At 39.0% G+C, this 17,920-nt stretch overlaps 1 protein-coding gene across 1 annotated transcript in view; it reads right to left on the reverse strand.

Annotated features, from left to right (window-relative positions):
* The window catches only part of PRMT8 (protein arginine methyltransferase 8), a 73,365-nt gene that overhangs the window by 33,779 nt on the left and 21,666 nt on the right, over positions 1–17,920 (reverse strand). Inside the window, exon 3 of the mRNA XM_072850855.1 lies at positions 1,028–1,213. Within this exon, the coding sequence (XP_072706956.1) occupies positions 1,028–1,213 (186 nt within the window). The remainder of the gene's footprint in view (positions 1–1,027; positions 1,214–17,920) is intronic.

The raw sequence follows: 17,920 nt of genomic DNA on the forward strand, positions 1-17,920 counted from the left end.
GTGATATAAAGGATTGATTGTGCATATATAATTCTTTAGACATAAACCGTTGACAAAGTCTGGGACTCGGATTGGATCCAGCCACACCTAGATCCTCTCTGAGAAGGAATTTAGAAAGCAAGGGGGTCCTTTCTGAACCTCATGACTCATTGGGAGGGTCTCCCTGACAGTTTTATCTGACCCTGTCCTCTATGCAGTAAATAATCAAGTGTACATGCCATCGAATCTTGTTAAACCACTGTTGCATTTACCATTGAACCTTGTTAACTCTCTGTTTTATATCAATAAAGTATATTTTTGCTTCTCTCTTATGAGTGAAGTGCATCACTCCATCTGCGACAGTGGTTTGTGAAAAGTGCCACTGATTTCACATTGTTGGCCTTTTTGCATCCTACTCTTTAAGATCTCGGGTCACATAAATATAAGATATTAGTGGCTTTTTTAGAATTGGTCTACAGTCAACTTTTTGATGGTAAATATGGTCCACTGTGTATTTGAATTTTTTCCAAGACTGTATTTACTGGAGGCTATTGGGCTATATGTTCCCATTAATGCAGTCTGTGCATTCAAGTAACATGCCAGGAGTCAATAAATTACTTGGCTTCTCATGTCAGTTGAGTAGCTGTTCTGCTGGCATCTGTGCTGAAATATGCAAGAGAACAAAAGACTTAACTTAGCAATAAGGTAGTTTCCATGTGTGGTTGGGTTAGCTTGCAGCCCTCATAAATGCACTAAATTGATGCACTGATGAAGATCACCACTGTACAGATAGCTAATATAAGCTCTGTGGCGAACTCATATATGTAAGGATCTAAGTGGGACAAAGGTTATGAGTACAGGTCTCTAGAGCAGTGGGTGACATCTTTGGCACTTAACTAGATTATACAATCTTCTGAGGAAAGGCAAAGGAATATAATAATGAGCAAGTGGGAGGGGGATAAATAACTAATAAATCAAAGAAAGCATTATTATTATTATTGTTGTTGTTGCTGTTTTTAATAATTGCTGAAACAAAAATAAATATTACCTCATGAATTCCAAAGTGAGCATAGGAATCAAAGTAATAATCCCTGGATGTCATCTCTTCTGGATTGATGAGCTTTGCCATCTTGCCTCGGCCCGGGCAGCTTGGTTGTAATGGGACATGTATGACAGATTGAACTGGCTTTGGAACAACAGTAGGCTGAGGAGGCTGTGATGGGATGGGGCAAACCTAGGAGAACATGGAGTATTGTTAACAGGCATCATTAAAAGAAAACATTTCTCTCTGTGTCTAGCATAGTGATATTACTGTAACTAGCCGGAGACAGTAACACCAAAGACACCTGGGGTATCATAAGTGAAATTTAGGCTGCCTTCTGTTCCTGGCTCTTTAACTTATTTGCGCTGTCTTGGAAAATTTCCTTAATGGCTTTTTCCTTGATGTTCCTCTGCAGATACCTATGTCAGCGCAAAGTAATGGCAAATTATTGGTGTTGGCTGAAGTGGGTGACTCCAAACATTGACACAAGGCAGTTAAAAGCTATGTTTTTCTCCTTTAGTGTCTTTCTGTCAAACTGCCACAGCTTTGTGAGAGGTAAGTTGTAATAAATAAATAGTTCCTCCGCAAAGAAGAGCTCATAATCAAAGGATTTTGAACACAGTGTTGCCAACAAGGACAAGATTCACAATCGATTCTTAATCGTCAAGTAATGTATCTGGCTGTATTGATGAGGTAGGTCTGAGAATGCTCACAATATCTGAAAGTCCCTGACGCTATCTGAAAGTCTCTCAGCATGGCCAGAAAGCACTGTAGGGAGCTGTGTGGGATATGTGATCCCTTAATTTAGTTTCCTGTTGTTGGGAGATGCAGGAGTTACGTGTTACCAACACCTCCTGGCCCACTGCTCTTCTTTTTCCTTGCTTATTGCATCTCCAACACCAAAATTTCAATAGAGCCAGAATGCTCACACTCAGATTTGACACTTGTAGCATCTAAGACAGAAGAGAGAATGTTTCACAAACATGAGACACAGACCACGGTCTGGCCCATAAGTACATCTACATCTTTCATCCTTAACATGAAGCAAAATGCTGGAAACTGAGAAACACTAAGGAAGATGCTACAGCTTCACATGTGCACTAAGTCACCTGCAAATTATGGGTCAACAACTTCATAAATGAAGAAGGTCAATCCTACTTAAAATATGTCACCTCCTCTTGTACTTTTTTAAAATTTTCAGATGTAGTAGTTTCCCAGTGGGGACCAGATTTGCCTGAGCCCCTCCTAGATACTTTCATAAAGTTCACTCTATCTTCTATAGCTTGATACTGTGAGACATCAATCCCTCATACTCTCTCTGAATAGCATCAATTAGCCTAGTTCAATTTAATTCAATATTAAAAAAAAACACACACATTTTTTCCCTTGTTCATTTGAAGATTTAAATGTGTCATCTTTTGATGGTTTCTTTGGTCCATCTGTGAAAAATGAATACTAGTGGTTTATGTTCCTGCAACACCTTTCGTCCCCAAAGATTCAGAAGTGCTTTATTTATATGTCTTTTCTATTTCTGACATTTTTCACTTTATCACCTCACCCAGTTCACCTCCCACCCAGAATATAATTGTTCCCAACTGGTATTTGTATTTCTGTCCTGTCTAGTTTTAAAATGTCCATCTGCAGTCATTTCTCTTAAGAAACTATTTCATTGCCTGTTCATTGCTTGTAATAGTCCACCCTTCCAAATTTAATCCTGATACTTTTAATTACATACTTGAGATTATATCCCAACATTTTTCTCCATTGGTGTACACACTATCAAATTTTTGCAGTCACCTTGCGCTGTAGTCCTTTCTGTATTTGTCTGCTGCATTACAAAGACTTAAACTGTAGATGTTAGGAATTTTGTTTTAAATGAGTATGAACTCTGTCAGGTCTTACACTTTTCTCCTAAATCTTGTCCTCTGCATCATTTTACAAACAAAATATGTAAATATAACAGTCACTGAACTCTTCATTCTGTTCCTGTCTTAGGTAAGAAGGTCTCCAGACACAGGATAGTACATCACAGGCAATTGCTCAAAAGCTACCTACTGGAGAGAAGTTTTTGTAAATGAAACCAAAGGGGTATTAGCATTTCTATTGCTGTCAAACTACAAATTCAGATGTGGTTTGCTGTACAATAGAAAGCATTTTCTACAGGAAAACAGACTAGTCTTGAAGGTGAATCTTCTGTCTGGGTCTCAGGCAATATCAGTTCTGCTCCTGGCTGCATAGAATTTGTCTAGACAGGGCTATGAGAATAAGGTTTATTCTGACTAAAGATACAGAATGAAACTAAAGTCAGCAACTCAGGCTAGGTAAGTTGTCTGAATGATTTTGTTTGCTGTAAAGGAATTAACATTGTTATCTCATAGTCTGCAAGACAGCTGAATTCTGCTACAGCCAAGGAGTGGCAAGATAACTTTTATTAAGCTACTGAGGCAGTATTAGACCTTTGACTCACAGTACTTTTCAGGTTTACCTAAAGTACCTGAAGACTTACTGCTCTCAACTGTCCATCTACATCTCTGCCAGAGAGTACATATCCCATGTAGCAGAAGAAGTAGAAGCCTATTAGGTCTGCTTTTCAGTTGTCTTAGTTTGTAGCCAAGCAGCCCGTGGTAAAATGTATTGATGGTGGTTGTGTAACAATGGTAGGCTGTGAATACCATTAGGTCATGTCCATCCTGTGCTATGGGTATCATAGCCTCATGCAGAAGGGGTAACAGAAAACCGGATAGGGGTGGTAGTCTTCTCAGTCAGCAGCACTCTGTCACAGGGACCTTAAATCAGCTGCTTCATTTCTGTTTTAGGCATATGAACACAACACAGACTTTTCACGTTAATGATGTAATTTTTTGCAGCATCTGTAATGCCCACTGCTATAATTTCTGTGTGTAGCACTGTAATTCTGAAACTGTAAGGCAAGGTCACAATTAGAAGAATAATTTTGTGAGTGGGGCTCAGGAAATCCCTCTGTCATAGATTTGCTATAGACACTGTGAAACAATTTCAGCCAAGAGTAACTCAAATCCTATGACAACAAATACCTGGGGAAAACATATAAGCCCAATGGACAATTACAAAATAAAGAAATTTCATGAAAGCGATTATTTGTATCAGAAACAATAAAGTCTTCAGGTGTACAGCTCTGTGCTTGTTAAACTAGAAACAGCTAAGCTTTTAGGGATGTGGTATAACTGCATTAGGAGAAAACATGCCTCCAAGAGAAAAGCTATCAAGGAAAGGCAGCTTCCTGTATTCTTTCCAGAACTGAAAAGAATCCTTGATATGATTTACAAGCTTAGCACATATATACCCTACCTGTCAGAACAACTCATCTTTTGAAGAATTCCTGAAAAGGGAAAGCACCTGGGCTGGTGGTAAACCTCATATCATCAAAGAATCGAACAAATTCTATCCAAATAAACCATGTTTATTACAAATACAGATTGGAGCCAGCTGCACACAGTTCCAGAACACTGGCTGCTGCTAATGCAGATTAAGTTTGAAAGAATGCACACAGCTGCCTCAGAATCCATTCATCACTGTCCTAAACATGCAGCCCTCTATTTTTTCTATCTCCCATTTGCTACTGAAGATAGAGTTGGGGAGTCCGAAGGATCTGAGAAGCAATCTTTTTTTACCATTGCTATGGGGCTTAGGTCCTGCTGCTCTGTACCATTTCAACACTTAAGTCAAAGGAAATTAGGGAAATCTTTTCCTACTTTTAAAAATTAAATAAAGTTTCTTTCCTCTTTCTTTGTGGACAAGGTTGGTAGATTACAGATGCATGAAAGGTATTAGCACAGGACCGCTTTTTAAAAAGCTTTGAATTCTTACAAAAGGCAAGACTCACAACCCTCATTCATTTCTCAAAATCTCACATCTGAACATCTTGACATACGTTTCTAAAACACATATAGGCATTTCAGTGATGGATGTGACTTTCAGATATGTGGAGCTGCCCATGTGCATAAATGGAAACTGTTGAAATTCTTCTTTCTTGAAAACTGGACCTAAGTCAACATGGACTTACGAGGCTACCTGGACGTACAATTCCCATAATACAAAAGAGAACTCAGTATTCAAAAATTATAGGCTATTTTGAAAATTTAATATATCCATCTGCCTACAGAGAGGCAAGATGGTGAAATATGCACAACTCATTTTTTAGGAGGTTTGTGACAAAAGCTGAGGTGTGTAAAGTAAAAATAAACTTGAATGTCAATGTTCATTTCTTGATATTACTATGGAGACACAGGGTTGGAGGTTAAAATTCCAATCCTTGTAAAACTGTTGTTCAAGCTGCAGTGTTCTCTCCTTGACAAATTCTTAGTCTTTTATGACATTTTTATGGCATTGAAGAAGTTAACAGTACCTTCTGTCTGGAAATGCCTACCCTTTCATTAAGAAACTACACTCACTAAAAATGGAATTATAGTTTAATATGATTCAATTTCAGCATTCTCTTGTTTTTAAACAAATGGTTTTATCATATCTAAATGTTGATTAGACTTATTTCTTGGGCCAGATAGCTTTCTGTGTCAAAACTACTAATAGAAAATGCCTAGAACCATTTTAATTAGTCTGAATTTAATAATCTACACCTTTAGCATGCAAGAGATTATCACCTGATACGCAGTCACCATAGCAGTTCTAACAATACAGCTTCTTCCTGCTGCAGATATAAAGGCATAGCCAAATATAAGAGGTATTTGGTATCCTCCTGCCAAAATTTAGGTTTACTTCTACAATAGCTTCTTGGAAGTCATTACACAATGGTACAGGCCAAAACCTCCCTTGACTCCTTTATCTTGTATCCTTTTGAAATAAGTCTTTGTCCCAGGTTTGTGGGACCATATCATAAGTGATTTTTTGATTGAGCAAAGAATCTGGTCCATTATCCAAGAAGAGAAGTTTTACTCTGATTTTCTGAGGAAATGAAGCTGCCACAGTATCTCATCTGTGTCTCCCATTGATAACTTTTGAGCTTGTCCAACCCAGTCTAATTTGAAAGAAGAGTGGAAATATCAAACACATTCATATTCCTATACATTTCTTGAAAATCAGAAATTAGGTAGAATAGCCAATTTGATGATCCACTGAAACTGAAGCAGCCAGATTGCATATGTCATTCCTTCTACTTGCTCTAAGTTTATTAAGCTAACTGGCTTGTGTTACATGTGTAATGTGTAGTCTCCAGACTAATAATACTGTATGATCAGTAACGAAGATGTAGGAAGAAGTCTAGGCAGAGGTCAGAACTAAGTTGGGAGATAAGGGGATAAAGAGCAAATACTTGCAGGAAACAAGGTTTCATTAGCTTCCCTATCATGGAAAAATCTTTTTATGCTAAGGATGTGAAGTTCAGAAGGACTGCAAAATGGCCAGGAATCAAGGGGTTCACAGAGACTAGATGAGACAAACATTCAACTGCAGACAGACATTACTGCTTAGAAACAAAGATGTTATATGTGTCTGCATGAGGTACATGTTTTCAGGAAGTAGGGCTTTCAAAGACCAGTAAAGAATGTTTGCCTTTCGTTGTCGGTTTTGTTTTTCTTACTGGAGGCTTTATGTTGTGATATTTCTCAAAATCAGGATGAAATAGCCAGTTCCTCAGTAGCTATAAATCTACTTTCCGCTTAATAAAAATTAGGCTTAGTTTATTTTAAATTGCAGATAACTATAAGTTCAATGCAACTGCAAATCTCTCTAACTTCTAAAACTGCAAATCTAGCCCAATTCTGTAAGAAAACTGGGAGAGAGAACTGATTCTTAAAACTGCGTGCTTTGAAGCTACTCCTTTTTCAGACACTTCAAAAAGTCAAGTGCTGCTCTGAACTTTCTACATGGAGTGTGTGAAATGCCAGATCAACCTGCCATAGACAAATCTGTCCGTTTATTATCAGCAGGAAATTCATTGTCCTTTACAGACAAGTATCACTTAGAGTACGTTACAACTGCTACATGTTACCCCTAAGGTAATGGTGATAGTAAAAACATTGTGAAAACACTGAGGCATGTTCTGAAACCCGAGGCTCTATTGTTTGCTTTGGAATAAAGCCTCTGTCCAGAACTGAGACTGAGCAGTCATACAAGGAACTTGATTATACACTAAGTGTCCAAATCCTCAAAAATCAAAGTAAAAGATGCAAGCAGGTCTTCAGTATGATAAAGGCATGATTGGCATATTTAGGCTGCAGCAGAAATAACACTGAGTAGCAAGAAGGAATGCAAAGATCACAAAGGTTTGCAAATCGGTTACTTGTTTGAAAGTTAAAAAGGAATTTAGATATCTAAATGTAAATACATGATAGGAACTGTGATACCTTTGTGGATCTGACCCAGGGTACTATATACTGTCAAGATTCTTAATGGGGACTATCTATTGGGGAAAAGCCAGAATCTTCTTAGTGACAGGTCACAAATTAAGCAAATTTCCAGTTGGGTATAAGTGAATAATTCTTCCCCCTAATAGATGTTAAGCACTGAAACAAATGCTTAGAGGGTCTGTGGGGTCTCCTTGTAGATTGCAAAACTCAGCTGGAGAAGGTTCTTAGCAGCCTGATCTAGCTTTAAAGTTATCTTTTATCTGAGCAGGATGCTCAATTGGATGACCTCCAGAGGTCCCTTCCACCCATATTATTCTATGATAGTAAGACATGGACAGTTATATTTGTACTATTCAGGAGATACAGGTGGCAATGGCAGTATAAACCTGAGCCTAGTGTAGATTATGGTGTGGGTTATAAATTTGGGTTTATAGATTTGTATACACAATAGGAACAGAACCTCTTTTCATGAGATTAAAGAAAGCACACTATGAGAAGAACACGAGGACATGACACTCTGGAATGAAAAGCTTTTGAAGCTACATGTAACAGAATTGGACTGAAATGATAGGAGATGAGATGACAGAATGTAAGGATGGGAGTGATGTTAAGTATCTGTAGCATTTATAAAACTCTGAGCAGTTCTAGACCATTCTGTGTGCCAGTGCAGGTAATAAAAATGCTCATCATCCAGCCTGCCCTCTCGACTGCTTACTGCACATTACAGTGCTGCTTGGGTACAGCAGAAAAAAAAAAACAGGTGACAAATTGTAGTTATGCATGTTCATGTTTAATTGAAGTTGTGTTCCTTTTTATAAAGATGGAGATTTTGCAATGCGTGTAGAGTAGAAGGTCCAGTGGAGGGCATGAACAGTCCTAGTTCAGCATAGAACAGAAGGAAATATGAGATAAATGTTATTACTATTAACTGAAATTTACTCTTTGCAAAGTACCGCATGAAAGGATAGCAAAGCATTATTTTAAAAGTGCTGAGAGATACCTTTCTTTAGGACAAGGTTGCATTTTTATTATCTTTGGCATGTGATAGACCTCATTATTATTGTTTTAGATTTAATGTCACAGACAACTGCAACACCTTCTTGGTTTACAAGATCCCTGTTACAAGGAACAGCTGGAGAAATGCCTTGTGCTTTCACCTATACTCTGTTGTGTAGAGCAGATGGTCTATCATTAGACTGTTGTCCATCTGTTTGTTTGAAGCCCCTTAAGCCTCATGAGGAGTGAGCTAAGTTGCAAGGTGAGGAGTTTCTCAAGTGCTGGCTAAAGTCTCAAACATGCTTCTACTGAAGTCAGAGAGTTTCACAGCTTCAGCTCAATAGGGAATCATGTTTTAGAACCGTTGCCCTCTGGTGAATAATATTAAAAGTTAAATATAGCTGGCAGATGGCTAAATTCATTCTTCATTTCATAGAGTAGAGACTAAGTTACAGCAATCAGTAATCTGGAAATGAATCTCCACATATAACCATGCTGTTCCCTCCAAATATACAGCATATGGATTTGTTACAGTATAATGGTCTCTGTCACACGAGTCAAGAATCTGAAAGGTAGAGAATTAAATAGAGGAGAATTTTAAAACTCATGAAGGAGATAAGCTGTGATGTTCTGTGGCTAGATGTTCTGTGGTTTTGTTTCCATTCTTCAGTGTAATCAGGAATGGAAGAGATGGATATACTCAAGCATACTGGTCATTTTGGCACAAGATTGACACGTGTAAGTAAATCTGGCAGGCTGCAAAATGAAGGCTAGACCATCAGGGCTATGGGTTTCTGAGAGACATTCCAGACTTCTCAGCCTTTTTCTGGCTCAGTACCATATATCAGGATACTTAGGAACAGCATGCTTTCTAACAGAGCTCTTCTGAATTTGGTGCCTTGCTAAGAAGTATGGGCTTTTTGGTTGTTGCATGTTACAGCAGCCCTTCTCCTGTTCCAGAATCCAGTCTGAAAAGTTGACTCTGGTGTGTAGATCACAGAGCAGCACAAACTGCAACCAGCAGCCTCACAAGGCCAGTGGCTCTCAGAGGTTGCAGCTTCTGGTCTCATACAGATTTACAGCTACATCTGACATGGTAACACTCCAAGTTCCTGATTTTCACTGGGGCATCCCATCCCTTTTAAGGATTCATGAAAGACAAATAAAACCAAATGATGAAAAAAAATGATTAAAAAAAAAATCCTTCCTACCTTCCTATTGTTTTAAGCCTCTCCTTTTCAGACTGAAGAAGGTGAGAATTTAATTTAATTTCATCATTCTTCATTCATTTGGTAGAAGCTGAGACATTACAGCAGTGAAAAACAGGAAGGTGCCTTAATGAGTGGTCCTCAGCCTATCAGTGTTGACTGGGTGAAATTCTGATATCATCATGGGAATGTAAAATTAAAAACTGAGGTCATCTGTGAGAGCTAAGAACGTTATTGCCAGCCATATGTTACATAATTGGTATTACTTCTATCAAAATTCAGAGTGCCTCTAACACCTAAAATAGTCATTAAAGGCCAGGGAGCACTTAAATTGACTGATCACCATGGAATACTTTTCCTTGTCTTCCATTCAATTATCCAGAAAAAAAAGCAGTAAGTATAAACTATGTTGTATGTTTTCCTGCAACAAATTTTCCTTCTGAGATTTCTGGTTTTCAGGAGTTTTGACAGATCTCTCCTCTTTGCAGCACTACATCCAAAACTCTCTAGAATAAAATAAATCAAGATGCACAGATATAAGATGGGGAAACAGCCTGTTGTTCTGACAGGGCTCTCTAATAAGAGGCTTACCTTTTGCAGTAGTTCAGAGGGAAGGTTTGAGGTATGTCTATTGGCTGTCTATTGTTGAAAGTCACGAAAGAGGAAAAGCTGATAGCAGAATTTTCCATTTGAATCAGGCTATAGCCTCTGGGAAATAAAGAACTTTTCCAAGTTTAGTGTCATTTTATTTCTGATTTGCCTTTCAGGGAGTTGCACAAGGGGAAGAAATATCTCTGCATTAATAAAATGCATCAGGTCTTCCAGCTGATTTTAAAATATTGGTCACAAACTCAAGGAATCTAAAAATAAACCGTATCAATTTCATTCCTGGGCATTCATTGCAGAGTCACCTCTATATTTGGTAGTGACAACTGTTAACATTAAATGCTTACTACCTGCACTGATACTGATATTTTAATGTCCCATCTGGCCTGATCGGGCAAGCACTTCTACATGAACAACAAGTAACACTCAGCTACGTTGTGCTGTTCAGGGGCCAAACTCACACTACCACTTCCAACTCCCATGGTCAGATTTGACATGGCAGACTGAGAAGGTTGCGAAGGTGTCATATTGCTGGAACAGCACTGGCTTAAACTACAGTTGTTAGTCTTTCCCTTCCCCTTGTTTTCTGCAATACAAGTAGTCAAATAGCACCAGTCTTGCCTCCTTTTTTGAGATGGGATGGAAACCCTCAGATTTATGTGTGACTGGCTGAGTGGAGCCTTCAAGTCCTGTCAATCCAGCACTAGTTCTAGGACACCTAGGCATTGTGAAGCAGTAGCTGGAACAAGGGTAATAGTTCTTCCTGTGTGCACATGAATACTGATAGTTCAAGGTTTCTGGTTAGTGACGTTCTCTGCTGCTTGGGTAGATTTGGCACTTTGCAATCAAATAGGATGAAGAAATTATTCCATACTGTGTTTCCCTGGGAGTAGCTCAAAGCCTATACTGTTATTTAGCAAGTCATGATTCAGTTCCTTTTTCTTCTGTAATGTGGGGCTCAGTAAATAATGAGGCAGTTTTCTAGGACTGCCTTTGCACAAACTAGTTGGACTAGCTGGAAGGAGGATCTAGGTTTCTCACTGTTCTGCCCTTGTTGGAGCCTTCCCTTCTATATGCATCAAAGGGGACTCATCAGTGACACCTTAATACTTCTTTTCTACAGTATAGCTCACAGTGTAGATGATACACTGCACTGGAGAATACAAAGACTGCCCTTTCACTTCTCTGCAGAGTCTAACATTCAGTGTGCAAGGCCCTATAAAAGAAGCCTCCATAATGTTTGGTGGGTCATCCAGCTAAGCTGATGTAACTCCACATAAATTCTGAATTACAGACTATTTATCATCATGGCTATGAAGCCATGAATGGTGCATAGGGATCTATAGTCAGAACGTTAGGGGCCTGTTAACAGATGGTAGTTAGTTGTATTTTATTATGACTAGGCAATTCAGCTCTTTTGGGGGGGGGCGGGGGACGACAAGATCATTTTCTGAGGCATGAAACCCTAGCTTTGTTAGCAGTTGTTTTCACTTTGTCATCAACTATAAGCCAGGGAAGATATGCTACTGTTATCTGGAAGCAGTGAGCAGAAATGTAAACATGACTGATGGTTTTTATTCATCTCCAAGTTAAGAGAGATATTCATGTGCCAGATTACTTTAAAACGCTTCACATCACAAGGCACAGCTTGTTGTAGAAATAGCAACAGAAGTTATAGGAGCCTATACTGAAAATATCAAAGTTGAGCGCAGTGAAGAGGAAGAGTTTGTTGCAGATCATTGCATAAAGAGTTATGAAGCTACAAAGCCAGAGAAGTGTGAACTTTCCATTGTGATTTTTCTTACTGGTTGCTACTGTCATTGCTGCTGCGTAAGTGCCTGCTTTGCTGAACAGAATCAGGGTTCCAGTGATGTACAAATAAATAACAAGTGATATACTGCCTTATGAGAAACTCCTCAGGATGGACACAAAGTGGAAAGGAAACAAAAATAGCTTGGTACTTTAAAGCTACTTTACATCACTCTGGCAAGTGCATGAAAATATGTTATGAAAAGGGAGGTGGCTACAGCTCCCATTATCAATGCTCATTATGTGTTTCTTGTAGGGGAAGTAGCTGTACCACTGGACAGCTCTTCCCTGCCCCATCATCATCTTGACTGACTCTCTAGTGACAGGTAACAAGAACCAGAAAGTGCTAATCAACTATAAACCCAGTTATTTTTAGGCCCTCTCTCAGGATCAGGTGGTAAGCTGAAATTCACATGAAAAAGTAGAGCTCTGCTATTTTTAGAGGCTAATTATTAACAAAAATAACCAGAGTATTCTATCTGTGCAAATTATTTTCTTAAATTAGCAGAAAATTTAATGGAAGCCCTCCTCTGCTTAGCAAATTTCTAATGCACTGATCCCTGAAAGTCACTTTGCATCTGATATCCCAGTCATTCTCTTCCCCTCTCACTGAGCTTCAGATGTTTCACAACAGTTCTCAGAATAAATTATATTCTGTAGGCTTTGCTGAGCTTTACGATGGGGGAGGGAGGGAAATTTCCAATTGATCACCTACTCCACGTCCTAGCCAAGCTTTTGATCTATACTTCAGTGTAGTTTCAGGTGTAGTTCAGCTCTAGAGGAGGTCTCTGCCTAAGAAGTATCCAGGTTTATCCACTATTACTTTTTAACCTCTGCAGGATAAATGAGGACAGAAAGGAGAACAAGGCTGAGAAATGGCAGTTCCTGAGCTGAAGTGCCAGAGGAAATCAGCACACTGATTTACACAGTTCAGTGCAGCTTCAGAACTACCAGCAAACAAGCACCAGCATTGAACAGAAGTCCCACATTTGGCACTTTCATCTGTCAATTAGCAAAAAATAGTCTGTTTCCCTGCACAGAGCAAAGACACCCTGCCACTTCCTTTGGAGCTGTAGCTCACTGGGTCTTAACACATTATAGCACAGATTTTCTCTTGATCACCTGTCATAACCAGGCTGGCAGGTTTTTTTGTCCTCTGGACAAATTTTGTCCTCTGGTCTTTTTGTCCTTTGATTTTGAGTCCATCTCACTGTGTGACTTTGAAGGAGTCAGCCATCTCTTAGCGTGGGTTATCAGAGTACTGCATCCTCTTGTGACCGACTAAACTCCTAGAGGTGGAATGTGACTCTCTGAATCAACTCCTAAAATGGAAGAAGGCTCACTGGAGATGGGCAAGGGCAATGTGCTCATGAAACTCAGGGAATAATGCAGAGTGTGACTGACCACAGCTGTTGCAAAGAAGCTGACTTTATCTCAACACAAAGGGGACTAGATGGTGCCTTTGTTTCTGATAAGCAACAGTTGAGTGGATCTAATGTTGAGTTCATTAAAAGAGCGTGAATGTCTCCCTGAGACTTGCATGGGGGAAGTGATTACGTAGCTCAGCCCAAATTAAAGAATAAAAGTTGAACAACTAACAGAACAATTTCAATGAGAGCAACGGGCTTGAGCTGCCTTCAACTCACCTATTCCTTCCCAGTGACTGGGGACACCCAGCGTCATGACAGTGAGCATATTAAAAAAAGCAGTAATGGGAATCACATTGGTATTATGATTGAACTGCAATTGCAATTCCTACATTTTGCTAAGTGTAACTTACATTTGTATTGTGTTTTCAGTGCATTTTGCATCACTCTACTAAATCAGAAATCCCATGTAACATCAACTGTCTTCATGTAGTCTAACAGTGTAGTCTAACAGGAGCTGGTGGAAGGTCAGGGCTTACGAAAAGCTGATAAGGGGGATTCAGGCTGGAAAGCAGAATGTCTAAACAAGAATTACTGTCCCTGGGAGAGAAGCACATCCTGGAGAAATATGTAAGCTAATTAAGATGTTTTGGGAACCATCTGAAACAACTAGTAGAAGTGTGATAAGAAGCACCCTCATGGGAACTATCCTCATTATAATACTAAAAGTCACACCCCTCGAGCTGGAGAGCCAGGCCCAAGCAGAGACCCTTCCCCTTTGAACGTGCACAGAATATTAAAGTAGCACTGTAGCTTTAAGTTGAAATAAGAGAAATGTAGACCAATAGAAAACTGTTTTGTGTAATTACTTATGCATATGCATGACTAGACTGTATAAATACTGTACCTGCATGACTGAACTTTGTGCTAGCTTTGTGGAGCTACCACCTAGCACCCATCTCTGTGCAGACATGAAATAAAATACCTCTGCCCTGTGTGTATATTGGTGTCTCGCACACTGGGTAAACAACCTCACACTTGTGGGATAACATTCAAATAAGACATTAATAAGACATTTGATATTTAACATTACACCCCCCATGCATGGAATATCTAAAAGAAACTGGTCAAGAGACTATTGGACTTTTAACACCTATCTGCAACTAGTATTTTCTTTTGTAATCATTATAATAAAACTCGTGTGAGGACATTCAAAGCTTTATTTTTATCAGATGTAAAGGGCTCAACTGTAAACAAATCACTGGGGAAAAAACTGGCAGAAAGCCTTTAACTTGTACCCCAGCTGCTAAAACAAAAATAGTAGCTTTTCTGCCTTACAAAGCATGGTTAAGTGTATGGTGGGAGGAAAGTTCTAACTCTGTTCTCTCTTGGGCACCTGGGAGTTCAGGAAGACACTTCCCCTCGAGATTTACAATGAAGAGTGCATCTTGTCTTCCCTCTCCAGGCTTACCTTGGAGTGAGAATGTACGAATTTTATACTGAATGGTTTCAAGTTAGTTAAAATATCACAGTCTACCTTGAACCACCTCCACTGCTATTCATTAAGGGGCTGCCTCCATCCTGGCTGTTGCTGTTACCATTTGCCTTCCCTTTCTTGCTGTTGCCATTTTCATAGGGGCTTGGGTGTTTTGTCTCAGCATTTCCATTGATGCTGATTCATAAGGCAGCATATGTTACTGTGTGCTGAGAGCAGGCGCATGCTTGGCTAAGACTGAATGGAAATCCTTGCCTGATTTATGAACACAATGTAGAATGCTTTGTCCACAAAATCCAACCTGTAACTAACAGTTGTCAGTGCCTCTTTGCAACAACCAACTGCTACTTGCACCACACAGTGTCAGCTGAAGCTGAATCCTTCCTGCAGGTCTCAGGCATGCAAGGGCAGCCTGCATTCTGCTACCCCATTTCTGTAGCTGCCACACACCCTTTCATGCTTTTCTGTTGACATCCTGTGTGGGTCCTCATTCTTCCTTCTTCTTGTGAAAAGCTTTGTCTCTCCCTAATGCATTCACAAGAGCACATGGGCAGCAAGACTTGCATGTACGTGCATGAGTGGTTCATCTTTCCCTTTACTTATGCAGTAATAGATAAGTAATTCAAATGATTGATTGCTGTAGAATCACTACAGACTGAAGAAGTGTCTTCACATAGAAGAACTGTAGAGCAAAAAGGAAATTACTAGAGACAACATGAGCAGAAAATGTAACTGACAGTAGAAAGATCTGTGTAATCGGGCATCTGTTCAAATTAGTCTTGCATTGATGCTGTGTAAATAGGTTGATTAGCATGAAGACTGATGATCTCTGATTAAAGTGCTTCTGACCTGTGATTTTCACGGATTCATGTGACTTTTCTTAACCTGAAAAGCTCAGAGAGTGAATCTCAGCTTTAGAAAGGTTTTTACTATTCACAGTTGTGAAGAAACCTTGAAAACCCTGAGTAAAAGTTTCTGGGTACTGAAAGGCCTATAAAAGGAATGCATTGACGCAAATTCAGTGTCTTTTTTTAGCCAGTCTTATCACCTTTCCACATACAAGGTTGGCATTATTGTTCTTTAGCCACAGTATGGGCACAGCATGATGTACAGCAATACAAAATTCTTTATTGCACCAGTCCCATCTGTGTTCTGATGGTGGATGGAACAGGCCTTCAGTTTCTCTTGCCTTTTGACATGCTAGTGGATGGGCCAAAAAAAAAATTCCATCAAAATCTGTGCATTGTCTAAGATAACTGTGAGTCAAAGGATAGGACTGAAAGTTTCGCTTGCTAGTTTTCTGAACATTAATATGATTTAAGAACCAGGAAAAAAAAATGAAGAAAGAAAAATAATAGAAGCAAAAATAGTGTTTCCCTATAGCCTGCTGCTGGCCACGTCACTGAATTCAGATCTGCCAAAGCTGATTTATCTTTTTCATCAGTCTCAGGACCACAAGAACAGCATTTGGCTCACTCCAGTACTACTCATACCTTATTCCCAAGAAAGAAACCTCTTTCCCAGTCTGTCTAGTGATTGTTGGAAGCTACAATAAATGAACATGGAGAGTGGGAGAAGATTCAAGGTGATTCAAGGTTTTATTGACACAGAAGAGTGCTTTTTTTTTCCTTTTTGGAATATATCAAGCTTCTTGGGATCCTGTTTCTTTAAATATTTCTCCTGTTCATGGAATGATTAGCAGCTGAGTGGGATAGAGGAGAAGAAGCATCAGCTCTCACTTCTGAACTGGCTGCACATTCAGAATTAATGGGGAGGGAGAACTTTCTGACAGGAAGAAGTTTCTGAAAATGTGAAAAACAGAAAAAAATGGGATTTTCTGTAGGAGTATGAATCAGGTGAATATGTTTTCAGGACTGTCATACAAATGAAAAAACACTTTTTTTGTCTGTTAATATTACTGAAGGTTGGCAGCTGAGCCACCCTAGGCTTTGTCTAGGATCAACAGAAAGAAAGAAGCTTCTTTGAAGTATGATGCAGGTTTGAGATGGGCAGAGTTGCCATTCAGAGGTGTTTGTCTGTTGATTAGGCAGGACAAGTAGGCCACCAACTCAGACATCTTGTTAAAGCATTTGAATTTATGTGAGCAGAATCCAGATCCTAGTTCACCCATTTAAAGTTAAATAATAAAAATAGAAAATAATAAAGATTTGTTGATCTAATGATAGAGAACATCAGGACCCTAACCAATGAGTTGTGCATATTTGTTGAAATAGAATGGAAAACAAATTATTGTCATCAAGAAGATCCCAAAAGAGTGACTTGAATAACTCTTGAACCTTTTCAGGAACTTAAGCATTACAAAAGGCTTGTAAAAATGGGTTTTCTTGAGACACTGAATCACTGGAGGTAAAACCATTCAGCACCAAATAAAAAACTGCTTATTTTTTTCCTTTTACTGACATCATAGTAATTTTCAGCAGAATTCTGATGCATGATGCAAGTCAGAGGAATGCACTGTTCTGCCATTAGCAGGACGACTGACATAAATTGTATCTCACAAGCAATAAGGTTTCTTTTGAAGGCCATACCATGAAGAAAGATCTAAATGATTAAAAGACAAAGGAAGAACAAAGGAAACTGACAACAGTATCTCCCCTACCTCCTTAAAAAGGTCCAAATAAATATAATCTTTATTCAACCTAGGATTTCTCACTAAAAACAGATGATTAAGTAGGATTTTGATCTTAAATTGGTGTCAGAGATAGCGAAATCATATCCAGCAGTTAAAAGACTTAAACTAATGCAAGGCGATAAAAGCTAAATATAGAATTATTGGCAAGTACATAAAGTAATTAATTGTCTTGATTTCCCTTGTTCTGGATTGTGCAGATTGTACAATCCAGCAACTGTAATAAATCATTGGTCCTTTTCATTTTATTGAGACCTCAGTTCATCAGGTGTAAAAGAAAACATAGTCAACAGAGATGTGAACATACTCAGCATTTCACAGGACTGAATATTTGAGGAAACCCAGGGACTGTGTTCCTTTGTTACAGATTCCTAAATTTATTGGATTTTTTAAATATCAACCAAGGAAAGAAAAAGAATGCAATGCA

The sequence above is a fragment of the Ciconia boyciana genome, chromosome 1 (genome assembly GCF_034638445.1).
Source record: "Ciconia boyciana chromosome 1, ASM3463844v1, whole genome shotgun sequence".
Lineage (NCBI taxonomy): Eukaryota > Metazoa > Chordata > Aves > Ciconiiformes > Ciconiidae > Ciconia > Ciconia boyciana.